The sequence below is a fragment of the Felis catus genome, chromosome A2, assembly GCF_018350175.1.
Source record: "Felis catus isolate Fca126 chromosome A2, F.catus_Fca126_mat1.0, whole genome shotgun sequence".
Taxonomy (NCBI): Eukaryota; Metazoa; Chordata; class Mammalia; order Carnivora; family Felidae; genus Felis; species Felis catus.
In genome coordinates this window covers 30,090,664-30,106,610 of record NC_058369.1, presented here as the reverse complement: position 1 = coordinate 30,106,610, position 15,947 = coordinate 30,090,664, and the positions used below count along the sequence as shown (strand labels likewise).

Genomic DNA, 15,947 nt, shown 5'->3' with positions numbered 1-15,947 from the left:
GTTCACTTACAGATTGCAGTCACCTGGAAAGCCCTTAAAACTTACTGATGCCAGGGTGTCACCCCAGCTCGAGGAGTCAGAATCTCACGGGGAGGAGCTGAGTATTAGTAATTTGTAAAACTGCCCAGCTGATTTCAAAGTAGAGCTGGGTCGAGAGCCCCCTGGACTACAGCTAACGAAGTAGAATTGCTCTGATATGTTTAAGACGAGGTTTGGCTGCCAAAAAGAATGAAGTATGAAGATTTTTTTTTTCTACTGACCAGTCCTCCTTGCATCTTCTCTGATCGCTCAGATACACTCAAGAAAATCACTAAACCCTAAGCATGGATCTCGGCCGTGGAGCCATGGCGTCTCGTGGCTCTACACAAACGAATGTGACGAGTAGACTTGCCTCCCTCACCAAAAAAACCCCAACAATCCTTAGAATCATTTTTAATTCCAGTACAAAGTAATTAAATACCCCAAGAGAAAACATTCTCATCAGCTGGAACTATGTCACACATACACGCATGCACGATACGGTGGTAGTTGTCACATTTATTTCTTAATCTCAGCTTAATTCTGTTCTGAGAGCTGAAGTTATTCCCACATGCACGCACACACATACACACGAATAATGCCTTCACGTATCATTGCTCTCCCTTTCCAATCTCTCTCTATGTATACGTATGTATATGTATATATGTATTGTGGTACACGAAGGGGTACATATATACATGTAGTTTGTGTACAAAATAGACAATGTGTTCAGTGTGGTGGACTGTATTTCTAAAGCATACATCTTGCCTTTAAATAATGAAATGAGTGGGTAAGTATTTAGAAGCCAAAGCACAACTCCTTATTATCTTTGGAAAAGATCTCCAAAGGCTTCGGATGCCCACAGACTTTGAGTTCAGTCGTGTACCAAAGTAGCATTCACCTGTATGAACAAGCGTGAGATAAATATAGTTGTTAGGTCTTGTTTTGGTGGTTTTTTTAAATTTTCAAGCTTGCCTTGCCCAACCCAGTCACATGGATTCTGTTCATTTGATTGAAATTATGATAATGGTTTTTGGTTGTGACTGCCCTTGCCAGAATCTTTTCTCCAGAACCTCCTGATGTGGTTCTGGAAGAATTACCTTGGGTGGACAGAAATAGATTTGGTCTTCGTTTCTCCTACAGCTATTATATTTAAATGATCTTCACTTTAGAATCCAAAGTTTCTCTGCCAGACTTCAATAGTGATCATTCATATCATGGTAGTCATTGTTCTTTGTAGGGTTACCTATCTATATACCTATTCATGCAACAGCTATAGATAATTGCTCAATTTTATGAAATTCCAATGAGGGACTAGGCTCTCTATAGATAGAAGTGGGTGCTTATTTGGGCCTCTGGTTTGCAACATTTCAATAAACCTAGTAAGAACCAGGCGTGAAGTTGGGCTAAGAAATTTGGAATTTCAGACATTTAGGATTGGTTTTTTGTTCTTTTTTTTCTCTCTCTCTTTCTTTTTCTCCACACCCCGCCCCCCGCCCCGCCCCCGTCATCCTAGAGCAAAATCATATCTGAGTAGGCAACTCAAGTCTTCCCAGTAACTGTTTACTTGGACTCACCCTGAAGCTATAAAGTTCATAAAATAACTAATGAGGAAGTACCAGCCAACATTTGGCGTGTCTTTGTGAAGTTTGCAAATCTCCTGCATCAGGATTAATGAGAGTCATCCCGCCATCTAGGGGTGGGGGTGGGAGTGGGACTCCAGCAAGTTCCAATATTTTCAAGGTCTCTGCCCAAAACACAGGTGGCTGGGAGAGCTCCGGGGGTGGGGCGGAGGATTTCTTCCTCTGCCAGATTTAGCCAGGTAGTCAGTGTGGAGCCAGCCCCACACCCCAGGGCCGTCGTGTCCAGGCAGGAAAACCACAATAAAACCTCATCGATTCAGACACAAATACTTGCAGCAATTCAACTGCAGATGTGGCTCTTTTCATTTTTCTGAAGTGGAATGTTTGACATGATCTCAACTTTCTCTGGAAATTCTAACGGCTCTTCTCACAAGTTTTATCCCAGGACCTCTGAAGTTAAAGCTTCTATCTCTTTGACTTCACTTTAAGCATCAGTGGGTCTATGGTTATTAGAAGATTAAAAAAAAACCTCTACATTTATGAGACACTTATATGGCAACCAGCGAACGCCTTTGACTTTCGTGCCCAAGTACTGACTGCATTTGAAAGCAGTAAAATGATATCTCTTTTTAGAAAACCCCATAATGTAGGCTTTTTTGCTGACAGGCGAGCATCTCTCTTCTCTCCTTACTCTGAGTCGGTGAGGTTTTACTGTAAGTTAAAATGGAAACAGCAGGTGTCAATTTCCAGCCACGCTGACCTTGCAGAATGGTCCATGACTTGATTTTTTCCATTTAATTTGCAAACCAGCCACATGTTGATAAAGGAGAAGTAAGTAAAATGAAATCTCATGAAAGAAGAGAGGTGGACCCCTATTCTGCCTCCTAGTGGCTGTTAGAATATCCCCAAATAACTAATGAATCACAGAAGAGCTTGGCCATTGAACAAACTCTTTTCATTTATGGAATTATTTCCATAATCATCTTTCATGTTTCCAAACGCCTTCCCATCTTTTTTTTTGGTGAATGCTCCGGAAAGTGTTTCCAATGTAAATACTTTACGGCATCGGGTTGGGGGCTGGGGGACAAGACGGGCAGCCAATTTGCTTTTGTTTCTCTGCTCTCTTTGAAATCAGGAAAAAAAGGGGGGGGGGCTGTTGACACCGCCACTCATTCTGCATGCTCCCTGCCAGAAATGATTAGTCAACATGCATGCATGCCTTTGAATGGCATTCACATCTGGCCTCGTCCGATGCGAATGTTGTCCCTGAGACCCTGCACAATGATTTCCAAGGACCCACGTGCATGAAAATGAGTTACTTCACTGATATTTTTTGGTTTTCAATGTACATATGTGTCCGATCCCCGGAAAAGTAAGTCCTGATCTTACTGAGTGCTTCCTAGCGTAAGCCTGATCTTCCCTACAGGCAGGATGCAAAACCAGAGGCTCCCTGCTGAAAGAGATTTTGACTCAAAAGTTTGGTGACAATTGCAACAATGGTTTCCTTTGCCTTGGTATGAAATAGGAGTGACATTACCGATGCACAGAGAAATAATGAGTTGCTGAGCTTGTATGAGACCGTAGACATTTAAGCCCAGATGTATAGATGTAAGTGAATAATAATTGCAAATTTTCAAGTTAGACCAGCAGAAAACCCATAAACACAGTGAAGAAACTCCCAAATTCGAATACCCTAGAGCAAGAGCTAGCCAACAGCAGTGACAAAGAGCATGACTCAAAACGTACTGGATTATTGTAAATTGAACAGAAGTTCCGCGTCTGCCATTCCTCCGGCTGCGTCCTCTGACCAGCAGATCAGAATACGTTTGAAGGCAGGCCTGGAATTATGAAAAGCATTGCCTCGGGACACGTAAAAGCCCACTTGTCTGAAAAATGCTGTTCTTTTTACAATAAAGTCACCAAACCCTGCTGATGCACCATTAATCTTGACCAGTGAGGACTTGACTTCACATCTTCGGTGGGAGAGAAAAGCTCATCGCCTCTTTGTCTGTTGTTTTTCTGCCAAATTTCAAAGGCCTTTGCGTGGTGGTCAGACTTGATGGTGGAGCATGCGGAGACGTTCCTGTCACTCTTTGCAGTGGATATGGATGCGGCGTTAGAGGTGCAGCCCCCAGACACATGGGACAGTTTTCCACTGTTTCAGCTGCTGAATGATTTTCTCCGTACTGATTGTACGTATCTTCTTCGACTGGTTGACTTTCCTAAGTAGTGTGCAGATAAATAGATCAATAATAGCTAAATAAACAGATCAATGAGATGTCTCCTCTGTCCCAGGCAGACTACAGGCTCGTGAACCCCCTTCGTAGTTTTCTTGTGACTTTAAAAACAACGCAAGCTTACAGCTGATGGCCATTCTCATTCTTCCAACACATGTCCTGTTACAGGAAAGCCCTCTCTTCCCTAGGCAGGAGAACTCAAGAGCTGTGTGATAAGCGGGACCCATGCCTGTGTGTTTTATTTGCTTTTGAACAAGCTAATTAACTTAACCTCTTCACATTTTGAAATTTTTATTGAAAGATGTTTTCTAGATGAAAAACAATTTCCAGCTAAATAACACCCCAAGCGTTTCAGTACCTTACAGCAACACATAGCCATAAAATAAACCTTCCTTCCAAGAAGTGATGAAGGAGGGGAGGGGGACAGAATGCTCTTTCTTTCTGGGCATGTCACAGGAGGGAGGGGAGTGGGTGCAAGGAAAACCTGAAAACCTGAAAAACAGTTGTCGATTATTGTTTTCACTGTGTTTTTAGAGTTAATTTTTTTTTAATTTTTTTTAATGTCTATTTATTTTTGAAGGAGAGAGAAACAGAGTGTGAGTGGGGGAGGGGCAGAGAGAGAGGGAGACACAGAATCGGAAGCAGGCTCCTGGCTCTGAGCTCTCAGCACAGAGCCAGACGCGGGGCTCGAACCCACGAACTGTGAGATCATGACCTGAGCCGAAGTCGGACGCTCAACCGACTGAGCCACCCAGGCGCCCCTCACTGTGTTTTTAAAGGAGCGTGATTGCTTTCCCTTTTTAGAAGAACAAAACAAATGGGTAAAATGTTTTTGAATTCCATTTTCCTCCCACACAGATTGAATCATGAGCTTCAGTGCCATTCATATACTTTTATTACCTCCCCCCTGCTTCTTTTTCGCCTCCCCCAGAAACGGTATATTTAATATAGAAGACAATCCCTTCTGTATGTACATTGTATGCTGATAAGCCAACTGTGGGTTCTTACCAAGCTTTTGCTTATCTGTTCTAGATAATTTGTGCAATGGAAAATTTCACAAACACCTGCAAGACCTGTTTGCCCCACTTGTGGTTAGATATGTGGATTTGATGGAGTCCTCAATTGCACAATCCATTCACAGGGGCTTTGAGCGGGAGTCATGGGAACCAGTCAAGTAAGGAAGCCTCTTTTGATATCATCGGAGTTTGGGTGCAAATGGCTGGACAGTCATACAGAAATGGATTAACGGTGTCCCAGTTTTTATCGTTAGCAAGGACAGAGAGCAAACACTGTACATGTTTCTAACTGTGATGCTCACCCACAAGTGGGGGAGGGAGAAGGAGGTTGAGAAATGCTTTATGAAGTGAAATCTTTGTTTTGTTGCACAAGATAAACAAGAAATAAGGGATAGAAACCTGGCTGTGATGTTAGTACTGTGTAGCTGACTCCAGTGGTGATACCCCTAGGAATTAACGTTTCCCACAGTGTGTTCCATAGGGGTCTAGCCAAGCAAACTCTTTCTATTAAAGGCCAGGTAGTGAATATTTAGGCTTTCCAAGGTGCATAATCTCTGTCACAACTCCTCGGCTCTACCCTTGTAGTGAAAAACCAAAACCAGACAAAAAGGCAAATGAACCAGTGTGTGGCTGTGTTCCCATAAAACTTTATTTTCAAAACCAGGAAACTGTCCTGTAGGCTACAGTTTGCCATTTCCTGGTCTAGGCCTTGGAGACGCACTTTGAGAGAAGACTTCTCTGTGGCCAGATATGTTTAGGAAAGTCCATCTACCCCACTCGTCCACCCCACACCTGTATCTCCTGGAGAAGCAGAAAGCACAGCAGCATATTTGAAAACTCTGAGAGCATGGTAATACAGACCCTTACTTAACTCTGTTTAACCTGGAGCTTCCTAAATGCATTTGACCTCTTATTTTGTCAATGGGACATCGCTCCTGTAGGACCAACGACCGGAAATCCTGTAGGGTGTAAATTTGGCAATTTCCGCAATTGCTTAGCAAATCTTAGATCCCATTGGAAATGTCTGGCAGAATCAGTGCCACCTGTGTCCCCAGCAAGAAGGAGGGCTGTGACTCAAGAATGCTGGAGGGTCAGTCTTGGGCTCCCCTTTCTAGAGAAGTAGAGGGCTACTAGGTGTTGAGAACTTTCTGGTATGGTTTGAAAAGCTCCAATAAAGCGTGGTATTAATTTTGCCCTGTCAGATTCCTTTTTGTTTTTTCTTTTCTGTAAGAAAAGCATTTTGTTCTTTCTAGTCCTTTCTATCTTTGAGAAGTAACAATCAGTATAGAGCATCACGGGGGTAGGTACAGCACACTTTGAGGTACTTCAGAACAAATATCTAAAACATTTCCCTCAAGTTCAAGGACTTGACTTGTGCCCTGTCTCTACACAGTTTTCTGGATTAAGATTCTTCCTCTTCATATTCCACTGCACGACTCTAACTGACAAAGAAATGAGTGCAAAATAGCTTTCTCAGCCACACATTACCCACCCCCCCCCACGTCTAAGCCACAGGAGAAGTTTCTTGACTTACCCTACTGAAAGCAAGTTAATAGGTAGTTGCTCTTCATTCGCAAGTACCAAGAAATCTAAATCTTGGCTTGTTATTCTCAGGTTTATAACCTTCTCTTAATATGGCCCTGCTGACTTCTAACGCAGGAGAGTTAAACTGGGTCCCTTAATGATCAAGCGCGAACGAGGGGCTGTATTTTTTTGTAAATGCTCATTATATTCAAGACACTTGTGCTGTGGAGAACAGCTGAGAAAAGGGAAAGGTTCAAATGAGTAATATTCACATTTTCAAAATAGTAATGGTCTTGAAATAGCTTGTACTTACTTGGGTTTAAATGTGGATGCTGTTACTACCAAACATGGGAGGAAATGATTGGTATCCGTCAGTATTTCTTCAAGGGCCCTGGGGTTAGGGCCTTGCCCTCCACTTACCAGCCAGAAGGCAAGACTTTGAAACTCTCTGAACTTCTCCTCTATAAAACTGACTTTTTAAAGTGTCCCTACCCAGTATCTGAGAATTGTCATGAAGCTCTGGGAGAATGTCGTTGACGTCATTTTATAATCTGTTAAATTCTTCAAGCAGATATCTGTTATTCCTCTTACAGCATTAAATATTCTCGATAACATCAGAAATAAAGGTAGAATCAAAATGACTTTCACAAATGGACGTGTTAGGGAGGGTTTTGTTGGGGATTTCTTTTGAGTGATTAAAAGAATAAAATTTGAACTCTTGGATCAGTAATTTAAAGATCTGACCATTCGGGAAGCATGAATAGTTGTGAATAATAGCTTGGGAATATTTTATGTAGATGTTTTTTTTTTTTCTTCTCAAGTAGCTTTTTGCAGATCAAACTGTGCTCTTGGTTAGTGACCGTGATTGTGGTCTGTTCAATTCGTGGTAAATAGTACATGCCTTTTGGAGTATATGGACACATTTGGAAGTGCCAACTAAAACATACATGAAATTACAATTCTTTGAAACCACACACATTTTATTAGCTGATTTGTAAACAGAACGTGGGTGCTATGACAGATTTGCAGAAATGGCCGACACAAAATGAAGGGTAAAAAGACCTTGGGACTTCCTTTTATATGCTAACAATGAGTCTCTCTATACTTCCTATCACATGAAGAGAAAGTACAAACTCTTATCTGACCACCAGTGAAGAAGCAGAGATTCATTTTCCTTTTTGTATTGTTTTCCCAAGTAAAGAATACTCTTTTTGGAATGTTTTATTATTATTATTATTATGCGTACTCAAGAACGAGAAACTGACTTAGGTAAATAGATTCAGTTTGTACAACCTTCTCTAATCTTACCACATGTTCCTCCATTACACACACACACAGACGCGCATGCACACACACACACACACACACACACATACACACACAGACAATACATACACACAGCCTTTCCTTCAAATAATTGTTATATTCAAATAGCTCTGTTCTTCCATTTTTCAAAAGTTGTGATTACAGGCACCTGATTATAGGTAAAATGACTGAGAAATGCATTGTAAAGCTTATTGCAAGAGAAACTAGCATTCAAGTTATTAAAGAAAAACAGCACTCTGAAAAGAAAATACTGATATATTGAGTTTGCTAAAAACAGAAGTATTCTTTCTTCTTCAGATTTTCTTATTTCAAAATATAGACCTGCAAAATAAACCATAAATATAGTCCTTTGAGCTTGATACAACTGAAGCTACTCGATAGAGTAACATGGCCAAGTTCTAGTGCTGCTTTTCTCTAGAAAGATGGCCTTCCATCTCTGCAAGGGAGAATGGGTCGCTGCATCTCTGTGTCCCTTAAGCCAGATAACCGTCATGATCAGCATCTCAATGCATTTGTGGAAAATGTCGTTGTACTGCTTCTATAACCACAGCGGAAGGCCGTCAGCCTGTCAAGAATAGGCTCAAGCTAGAGCCCATAGCGCCCTCATGGGTGTCCATTAGGAAAGGTCATAGGGCCATTGCTGGGAAGGTTGTCCCCAACTCTCCCTGCAGCCCTGAATATGAGCTTTTGGCTCTCACTGACGTTGGGCAGCCTTTCTACCAGCTCTTCAGAGTTGGCTCCTTGTTAGTCAAGTCATTGTGGCCTTCGGCATGGAAGCAAACTTAGAAAGCAAGTAATCCGAAGCTCCCCAGGACTACTATGTACCCACTCCACACCACCTTTTCCTTGACAGATCATGTCTCAATCTCCACTGAAACACCTCCAGGTACAGGGAATCCACACTTCATGGTTACCCATTTCAGGTTAAAAGGGCTCTGAATGGTTGCTCTAGACACTATTTTTACATATGCACACTGAAAAATCTGGGTTTCTCATTTCTCAGAATGCACTCTACCTCTCTCTGCCTGAGATGTATATATGAAAGGTGTTTTTTAAATAACCTCATTTTCCAGATTTTCAAAGATATCAATATCTTAATGAACTGTCAGACCAAAGGCACCTTAGCGACATGTAGGCGACCTGGGATGAAATACGAAAGTACTAGACTGAGAGGAGACTGAACTCCTGACTCTGCCATTAACTTGCTGGGTGACCTTGGGCAAGTCAGATGACTTTCCTGAGCCTCACTATCCTCCTTTGTAAAACAAAGACTTTGAATACCCAAGACTTTTTCAAGCATTCTGGAAAATGTGATTTTCCATATTCACCCCATATCCACATTTGGTCACCAGCGCCTCCCTAGCACCTAGAACAGAGCCTGGGACACAATAGGTGCTCAATAAATATTTATTGACTGACATTTATTAAGGAACTATACAGCCTGGAAATTACAAGGATACAATAGAGAAACTGTGGGGATGAGAAAGAGAGAAAGATATAATCCCCTGGTCTGGGATCTCAATTTAGCTGGGTCTGAGCAACATACACACAAGAAAAATGACTTTAAATATTTACCAATGTAGAAATAGCATAACAAAGTGTGATGAAAGCATGGAATAAAGGGGAACAAATCTCAACTGAGGAGTCACAAAGGGAATGGCTTGGAGAGTAAGATTTCCAGAGGGGTAAGTGCTGGGAAAGAGCATAAGCAAATGCAGAAATATGGGGGAAGTAGAAACAGTGAATGTTTGATTTTGGCCAGCATGGATTAGGAAGGAAGCACGCTATAAGATTGGAAAGTTGATTGGGAGGTTCTAAAATCCCATGAAGTTTAGAACTTTATTCTCTAGGTCATACTTTTCAAACAGGGGCTTCATAGCTCCCAGACTGGTAAAAATTGGTTCTTGGCAGGGAAGAGGGGCAAAAAATTTTTTACTCTTGTTATGTATATGTATAAAGCACAGGTCTACATACAGTTCATAAACAGATACACAGTACATTGGTGGTATGAAATTCTCACGGGGAAGGCAGTTGGGGGCCTGGTGGTGATAATGAATAAAAGGTTGGGAAACATCATTCTAAACTATAGGAAGGTATCAAAGAGTGCCCACACCCCAAGCCAGGGATTAGACCTAACGATAATCATGGAGAAAGGCTTTAGTGTCCAGAGCACCAAAAGAAGACAAGATGTACTATGTAGATTCATGCAACAAATGGCTCATAAAGTGGAAGGCATTCTGAATCTCAAGTCTAACCCCATCCAGAAGTCTTTGAGAGAAGACCCAACCATATCCTCTCTGCATGGAGACACAGTCTTGATTAGAATTTATTCCAGAAGTAAGAGATGTCTCTACCTCTGGTTGTTCATCCATAGAAATGAGGCATGCACATTTGTGACATTTATCCATGTGAAAGAGAGAGAGCAGATGATATTTTTTTAATCCAGTGATCCAGGGACAGTCCCTTTGACCTGAATGGGAGCTACCCCCCCCTTTTTTTTTTTAGCAGAGTCCCTAAAATGAATAAGTCTAATTTTTTCAAGGTTTTTTTTTAGTAAATGCACCCAACACAGGGCTCAAACCCATGACCCTAAGATCAAGAGTTGCACACTCCTCCAACTGAGCCAGACAGATGCCCCAGAATGAGTCTGATTTTTGACGTATATCAGTTGTTGTGATTACAATTCACACCTCTTATAGTATCCAGAGATGTCCCATTATGATTCTCACAGACAGGCCTGTGATGGACTTGTTTTTAGGTAGTTACTAAAGGGCAATTTGTTATCCCCATCAGTGGCTCCTGGAGCCTGATCTGACCTGAGTGCTACTAGAAAATTCTCCCTTTTCTCATGTATGTTATGCTTGGAATTGCCTCTTTGACTATTAATACAAGTTATTAATATCCAAGTGAAATATTAGTAACATTAATACGACACTATATTATTTTGCTGAATGCAGAAATATCAAGCATGTTTCAGTCTTTTAAAAGTAGAGCATTCTAGTATGTCACATGAAGGAAATGTTTCTACGAGTCCAGTGCAGTAGTCCAGCCAAAATGTCATATTTTACAAATACAATATGCTTTGATTAATATAAGTATTTTTCAAATTTGCATATGCAAAACAAAGCTCATTTCTAATTTGTGTACCCACCATCCGCTAATATGTTTAAATTAAGTTGCTTTTGCATACATCTGTATGTTATTCATTTCTAGCTACTTTTAATTTGCTTAGAATTGACATTTTAACTTGCCAGGCTGCCATCTCTAAAGATCTCCTAATTCCTTGATCATTATTCAGTGTGTGTATCATCTAATGATCACATTTGCTTATGTGGGCTTACACATGTCTTAATGGAAATCGCCAACGGTTTTGTAACATGGCAGTGTTTAAGTCTGAGAGCCACCAGGGACTGACTTCAGAGGCAGATTCTCCTGTTAAACAGAGAAGCATCGAGGAAGAAGTTCCACTGTTCCTTCTACCTAATAGTCATATTTAGCTACTCTTCTCTTGACCATTCCTAGAAGGGCACCCTTTCATTCCAAGTAAAGAAGCGAGTTAACTTTCCCAAAACGTGAAGTGCAGAGGACAAACCTGTGAGACAAACCTGTTTCCCTTAAGGAAAAGAACGCTAGCTTGGTATTTTGCATTCTAGGTTTTTCCATCCGGATTGCCATTGTGAAAGAGTAACTTGTTTCTAGAGGGAGGCAGATGTCCTGACTCTCTGTGGGGCCCAGGACTTCTGACTTATCAGGAGGCTTGCCCCCAGGCAGCCCCAGCCCTTGCAAGGGTTCTGTTAGTCAAACACAGCTTGCCCAGGGCAGATCTGCTTTGGCAAAACTTGCTCTTCTGCAAGATCCAAAAAGAAACCCTCAACTCCTCTGCCAAAGTTCTGTCAACTCCACTTAAACAGGAAGGCTCCTCTCAGATGCAGAGTTAGGCTGGGCTCTACCGTGCCAGTGACTTTGGCTGGATGGAACACCCTTAAAATGCCACTACAGAGGCACACAGTGCCAGCTCGAAGAGCAGTAAATGCCACAGTCCCTCCACAGAGATACGGTTGACTCGAGTTGGGGTTTTTGTTTTGTTTTATTTTCTCTCTTTATTTGTAAGGTCATCCATCTCTCCTTCATCATGTCAGTTGATCAATCTCCGTTCAAAAAACAAGAAGCTGATGCAAGGTCACGTTTTTAACTCTCCATTAATTTTCACAGTTTGCAGAAAAACACGCTGCTCGGTGAACTTTCACACACCAAACATGCCCCTATAATAATCACGCAAAGAAACAGAACATCCCCAGTGCCCCCCAAACCCCTGCATTCTTTCTTCCAGTTTTTATCTCACTTCCAAGTGTGACCGCTCTAACACGAGGCCACATTTTTCTTTTTAGTTTTAGAGAGACAGAGAGTGAGTGGGGGAGAGGGGCAGAGAGAGAGAATCTCAAGCAGGCTTCATGCTTAGCATGGAGCACGCTGTGGGGCTCGATCCCATGACCTTGGGATCGTGACCTGAGCTGAATCAAGAGTCAGATGCTCAACCAACTGAGCCACCCAGGTGCCCCATGAGGCCACATTTCAAATCTACTTACGGTCCAAGAATTTAGAACTAGAGGTGAACTTTCTTTTCCTAGGTGTCTTTTTAGGTGTGTAAACATTTCTCCATTTTAATTGGACTTAGTTTGGGAGAGCAAGTTTCTTTAAGTGTTTTGTACAGTGACTCAGAGCTAATCCTTCTTCTTGGTACAATCCCTTCGTCTTTGCTTTCAACTAGGACACCCCATGTCACATATACCTGTCTTCAGAAGTAACAGTTGGGAAGTATGCATTCAAGTGGGTCAATTTCCCATTCTGCCTTGGATCTAATATCTGACTTGAGAAATGTGCCTCCGTCAAAAATAATTTACGAATAAAAGTAAGAAAAGGAAAGTACGCCACCATTTGTATCGGTCTCAGTCACTTCCCCTGCAGCCCCCACCCCACCGATGCCAAGTATTCCATGCACTTCATGTTCTTAGTATCAGACAAGTTCTGGAGTCTCACGGCAGTGCATTTGGGAACCAGAGCCCCCTCACAAAGGCATTTCTATAATGTGATCATTGTGTATAGGTGTCTGTGAGCTTTCACACTTTTAAGTCACTCTGTAGTTAATTTTTTTCCCATTAACTTTTGTCATTTCTCTCTAACTACTGAGCTGTACCACAACGCCCCATCCGTGAGCTGTCTTCTGAAGTGTGTGGCCTGCGTTTCCCCTGTTGTCTTGCTGTGAACTTGGCCAATTTATTTACAACTGTCATGTGCTTCTGCCGCATCTGCATTGTCACTGTGATGGTATTTTTTTCTTTCTGTCTGTTTCTTCCACAGGAGTTTAACCAGTAACCTACCCAATGTGAACCTACCCAATGTGAACCTTCCCAAAGTACCAAATCTACCAGTTAACATCCCTCTAGGCATCCCACAAATGCCTACTTTTTCGGCACCGTCATGGATGGCTGCTATATATGATGCTGAGTGTGTATTCAGTTCACATTAGATCTAATTTAAATTTAAGTGATCTTGGCATGGATATGTATTGTTTATTTCTATACATCCTATATAACAGAGATGGAGATGGATAATTAGACATATTTTGCTGATCATACGGAGACAATATTGTTTATTTCTGGCACACAGCGTGTTTGTAAGACGTTTGCTATATATACAGCACTAACAATTTGTCTTACGCCCACTGAACGCTTGAGGACTACGTTTAACTTCCTGAATTCTTTTGCAAAAAGATTCTGCCCATGTTTTTTGTTGTTGTTGTTGTTGTTGTTTTTCTTTTTTAAATTAGAGTGCCATGACTTTGGGAGTTATCCGTTCAAAAATAGTCCAAGAAACCTCTCTGATGGGCTGGCCAGTCCTCTCTGGCCTGATCCAAATCTAAGAGGGAAGCACACTTACCTAAAAGCTGGGGTTTTCTTTAAATAAAAAATTCCTAGAGTCTGTTTAAACCGAAAAGCATATTTCGGGTGTCAGCAAATGGCAGGATATAGTAACAGTATGTTCAGGGCTAAATGAAAACTTCTGAATGGATCAAGCCTTAGTAATGTATATGTTATGTAAAGATACTTTCCAAGGTCAAAATACAATATGGAGCATCGGGATCTAGGTAGCAAGAAGCTATCTAAATTTGAGAATGCAAGAGTCGAAAAACAGATAATTAAATTTTTTGGTAGCTGTATCATCTGTGGTCTGAGGATAGGACCATTCTTTACATTCATCCATACAAATGCCAGGAATGCATGGGGTTTGTTGTTGTTTTTGTTTTTGTCTTTTTTTTTTTTTTGGAGGCCTAGCCACCCCTTTAAAGGCAGCAGCTCAGAGGGTCAAGGTTATGCAGCCACTTCTAGCTTGGCAAGTGGCTCTCTTTTTTTTCCCTTTGCAAGAAGAAGATCCAACACCCCTAAATTCTATCTCAGAGAAATTAAAACCATGTGCATGATTTAATAAGTGAAATAGAGTTTAGTGATTCTATACCGTCCTTTGATCCTTGTCTTAGACCACAGCTAATTATAGGCCAGATAAGCTTTTTCTTGAAAGAATAAATTGGCACATTTTCAAAGGGAAGTGTTAGTATCAAAGGAATAAAAAATGATCTGAAACTGGCAGTGATGTTTTGAAATGTCGAAATCACATTTATCAAGATGGCCCTCGGCATTCTTATTTTTGCAATAATCCAGGTAGAAACTGGATGTTCAATGACCGCTCTACTTGGCTGCTTCAGAGTTGCCTGACATTTTTAAAAACCTATGTTCGTTCACAAGTTCACAATGCGATCATATGGTCAATGTGTCTGCTTCTCTTTTAACGATGAACTAAGACCTCCAAAAATTTATACCTGAAAAAAAAATCTTCTACAAAAAGTAAATCATATTCATGCTAAGATGACTCTATCAAAAGTTAGATTAGGTAGTATCTGTTAAAAATTAAAACATAAATATCTGAAAGCTTTTCTTACCTTCTTTTGTGCATGCTCCGTGGCATTGTTTCTGAAAAGATATGAATCAAGACATTGTAATAAAGCAGATAATGGTCTCCATTCAATTAATTAAGGCATGAGTGGGAACACATTTTGGTAACTGCTCAGCAATCAAAATAATCTTGGTGCTATTGCCTTAACATTAACAGTTTATCTTAAAAATAAAAAGAAAATATTCTTTTCCTCATGTCAAAACTTAATAATAAGCTCTTCAAAGAAAAAAAAAACCCAGAAGAATTTTTTGAAACTCTGAAACCAGATGGGTGTCAAAATGTTGTTGTAATAAATACCAATTATTGCATTCATATGTACTTAATGATTTAAAACATACAACCATGCAGTTCCAAAACGGGGTTTAGACTAGACCAAGTTGGGGTTTCTTTTTCCCAAGCATAGGATGGGGCAGGGGGAAGGCTGAACTTTCACGGAGAAACAATGCATTCCCCCACTTTTGAACAGTGCTTACGGCAGTATCTGAGTAGAAGGCGTAGATCCTCAATCGCTCACCAGGAAATGCCTGATTCTATATCTTTTCATAATTCCGGTTTCCTCCTTTGCCACCTTTCATTTTAAGGACGTGTTTCCATGTTACCTGCTCCTTCGTGTCAGATACATGTACATACTGACCTCAGACTGGTCTGTCCTTGGAAACATTACCCTGTTGGTCCAGGCCGTAGGCTCCCTCTTGGCATGTTGGGAGTTTGCCCCCTCCCCACCCCACAGTAGCTGTGTATGCGTTTATGCACTAGCTATATTTCTCTCTGAAGCATTAATTCAATGCAGCTGGCATCTGTCACAATAGAAACACCCACTCTCATCTGTTTCTATAGACGATGTCAGAACAAGTGGTAATGCATGGTGTGTTGGACATTTTATAAATTACCGTGTTAGCATTAGTGGTATGCGAGGAAGGGGGGGTGGGTGGCCACCCCTCAGAGCTCCAAACGGGACTGTTACCAAAGAGAAAGCCAGCCAGAGAAGGGCAAGAGGGTGAGAGGCGGAGCATTTCCCATACACAGGCTTTCCGTGGATGCCCCAGGTAAAAGTTTCTTACACGTCATTGTACAGAAAGGAATCAAGACCAATTTCTCCATCTGTACAGGAGACTGGGTAAGGTGGTGCAACGGTAAAAGAGCTCAGGTCTTGAGCCCTAAAGCTTTGCCAATATCCCGTGTCCGCTCATCGCCCCCTCCCCCCACAACACCTCACCTCGTCCTGGGGCTGTCTA

General features: G+C 41.4%; 1 protein-coding gene across 28 annotated transcripts in view; it reads left to right on the top strand.

Annotated features, from left to right (window-relative positions):
- CADPS (calcium dependent secretion activator) overlaps window positions 1-15,947 on the top strand; it is a 478,503-nt gene that overhangs the window by 378,686 nt on the left and 83,870 nt on the right. For 14 of the 28 annotated variants that reach the window (XM_019823806.3, XM_045051786.1, XM_045051784.1 and 11 more), the window contains 4 exons: window positions 2,412-2,432; window positions 3,637-3,793; window positions 4,871-5,012; window positions 13,063-13,209. In XM_019823806.3, coding sequence (XP_019679365.2) covers window positions 2,412-2,432; window positions 3,637-3,793; window positions 4,871-5,012; window positions 13,063-13,209 — 467 coding nt within the window. The remainder of the gene's footprint in view (window positions 1-2,411; window positions 2,433-3,636; window positions 3,794-4,870; window positions 5,013-13,062; window positions 13,210-15,947) is intronic. The other 14 variants (XM_045051790.1, XM_045051788.1, XM_045051791.1 and 11 more) reach the window with 3 other exon arrangements.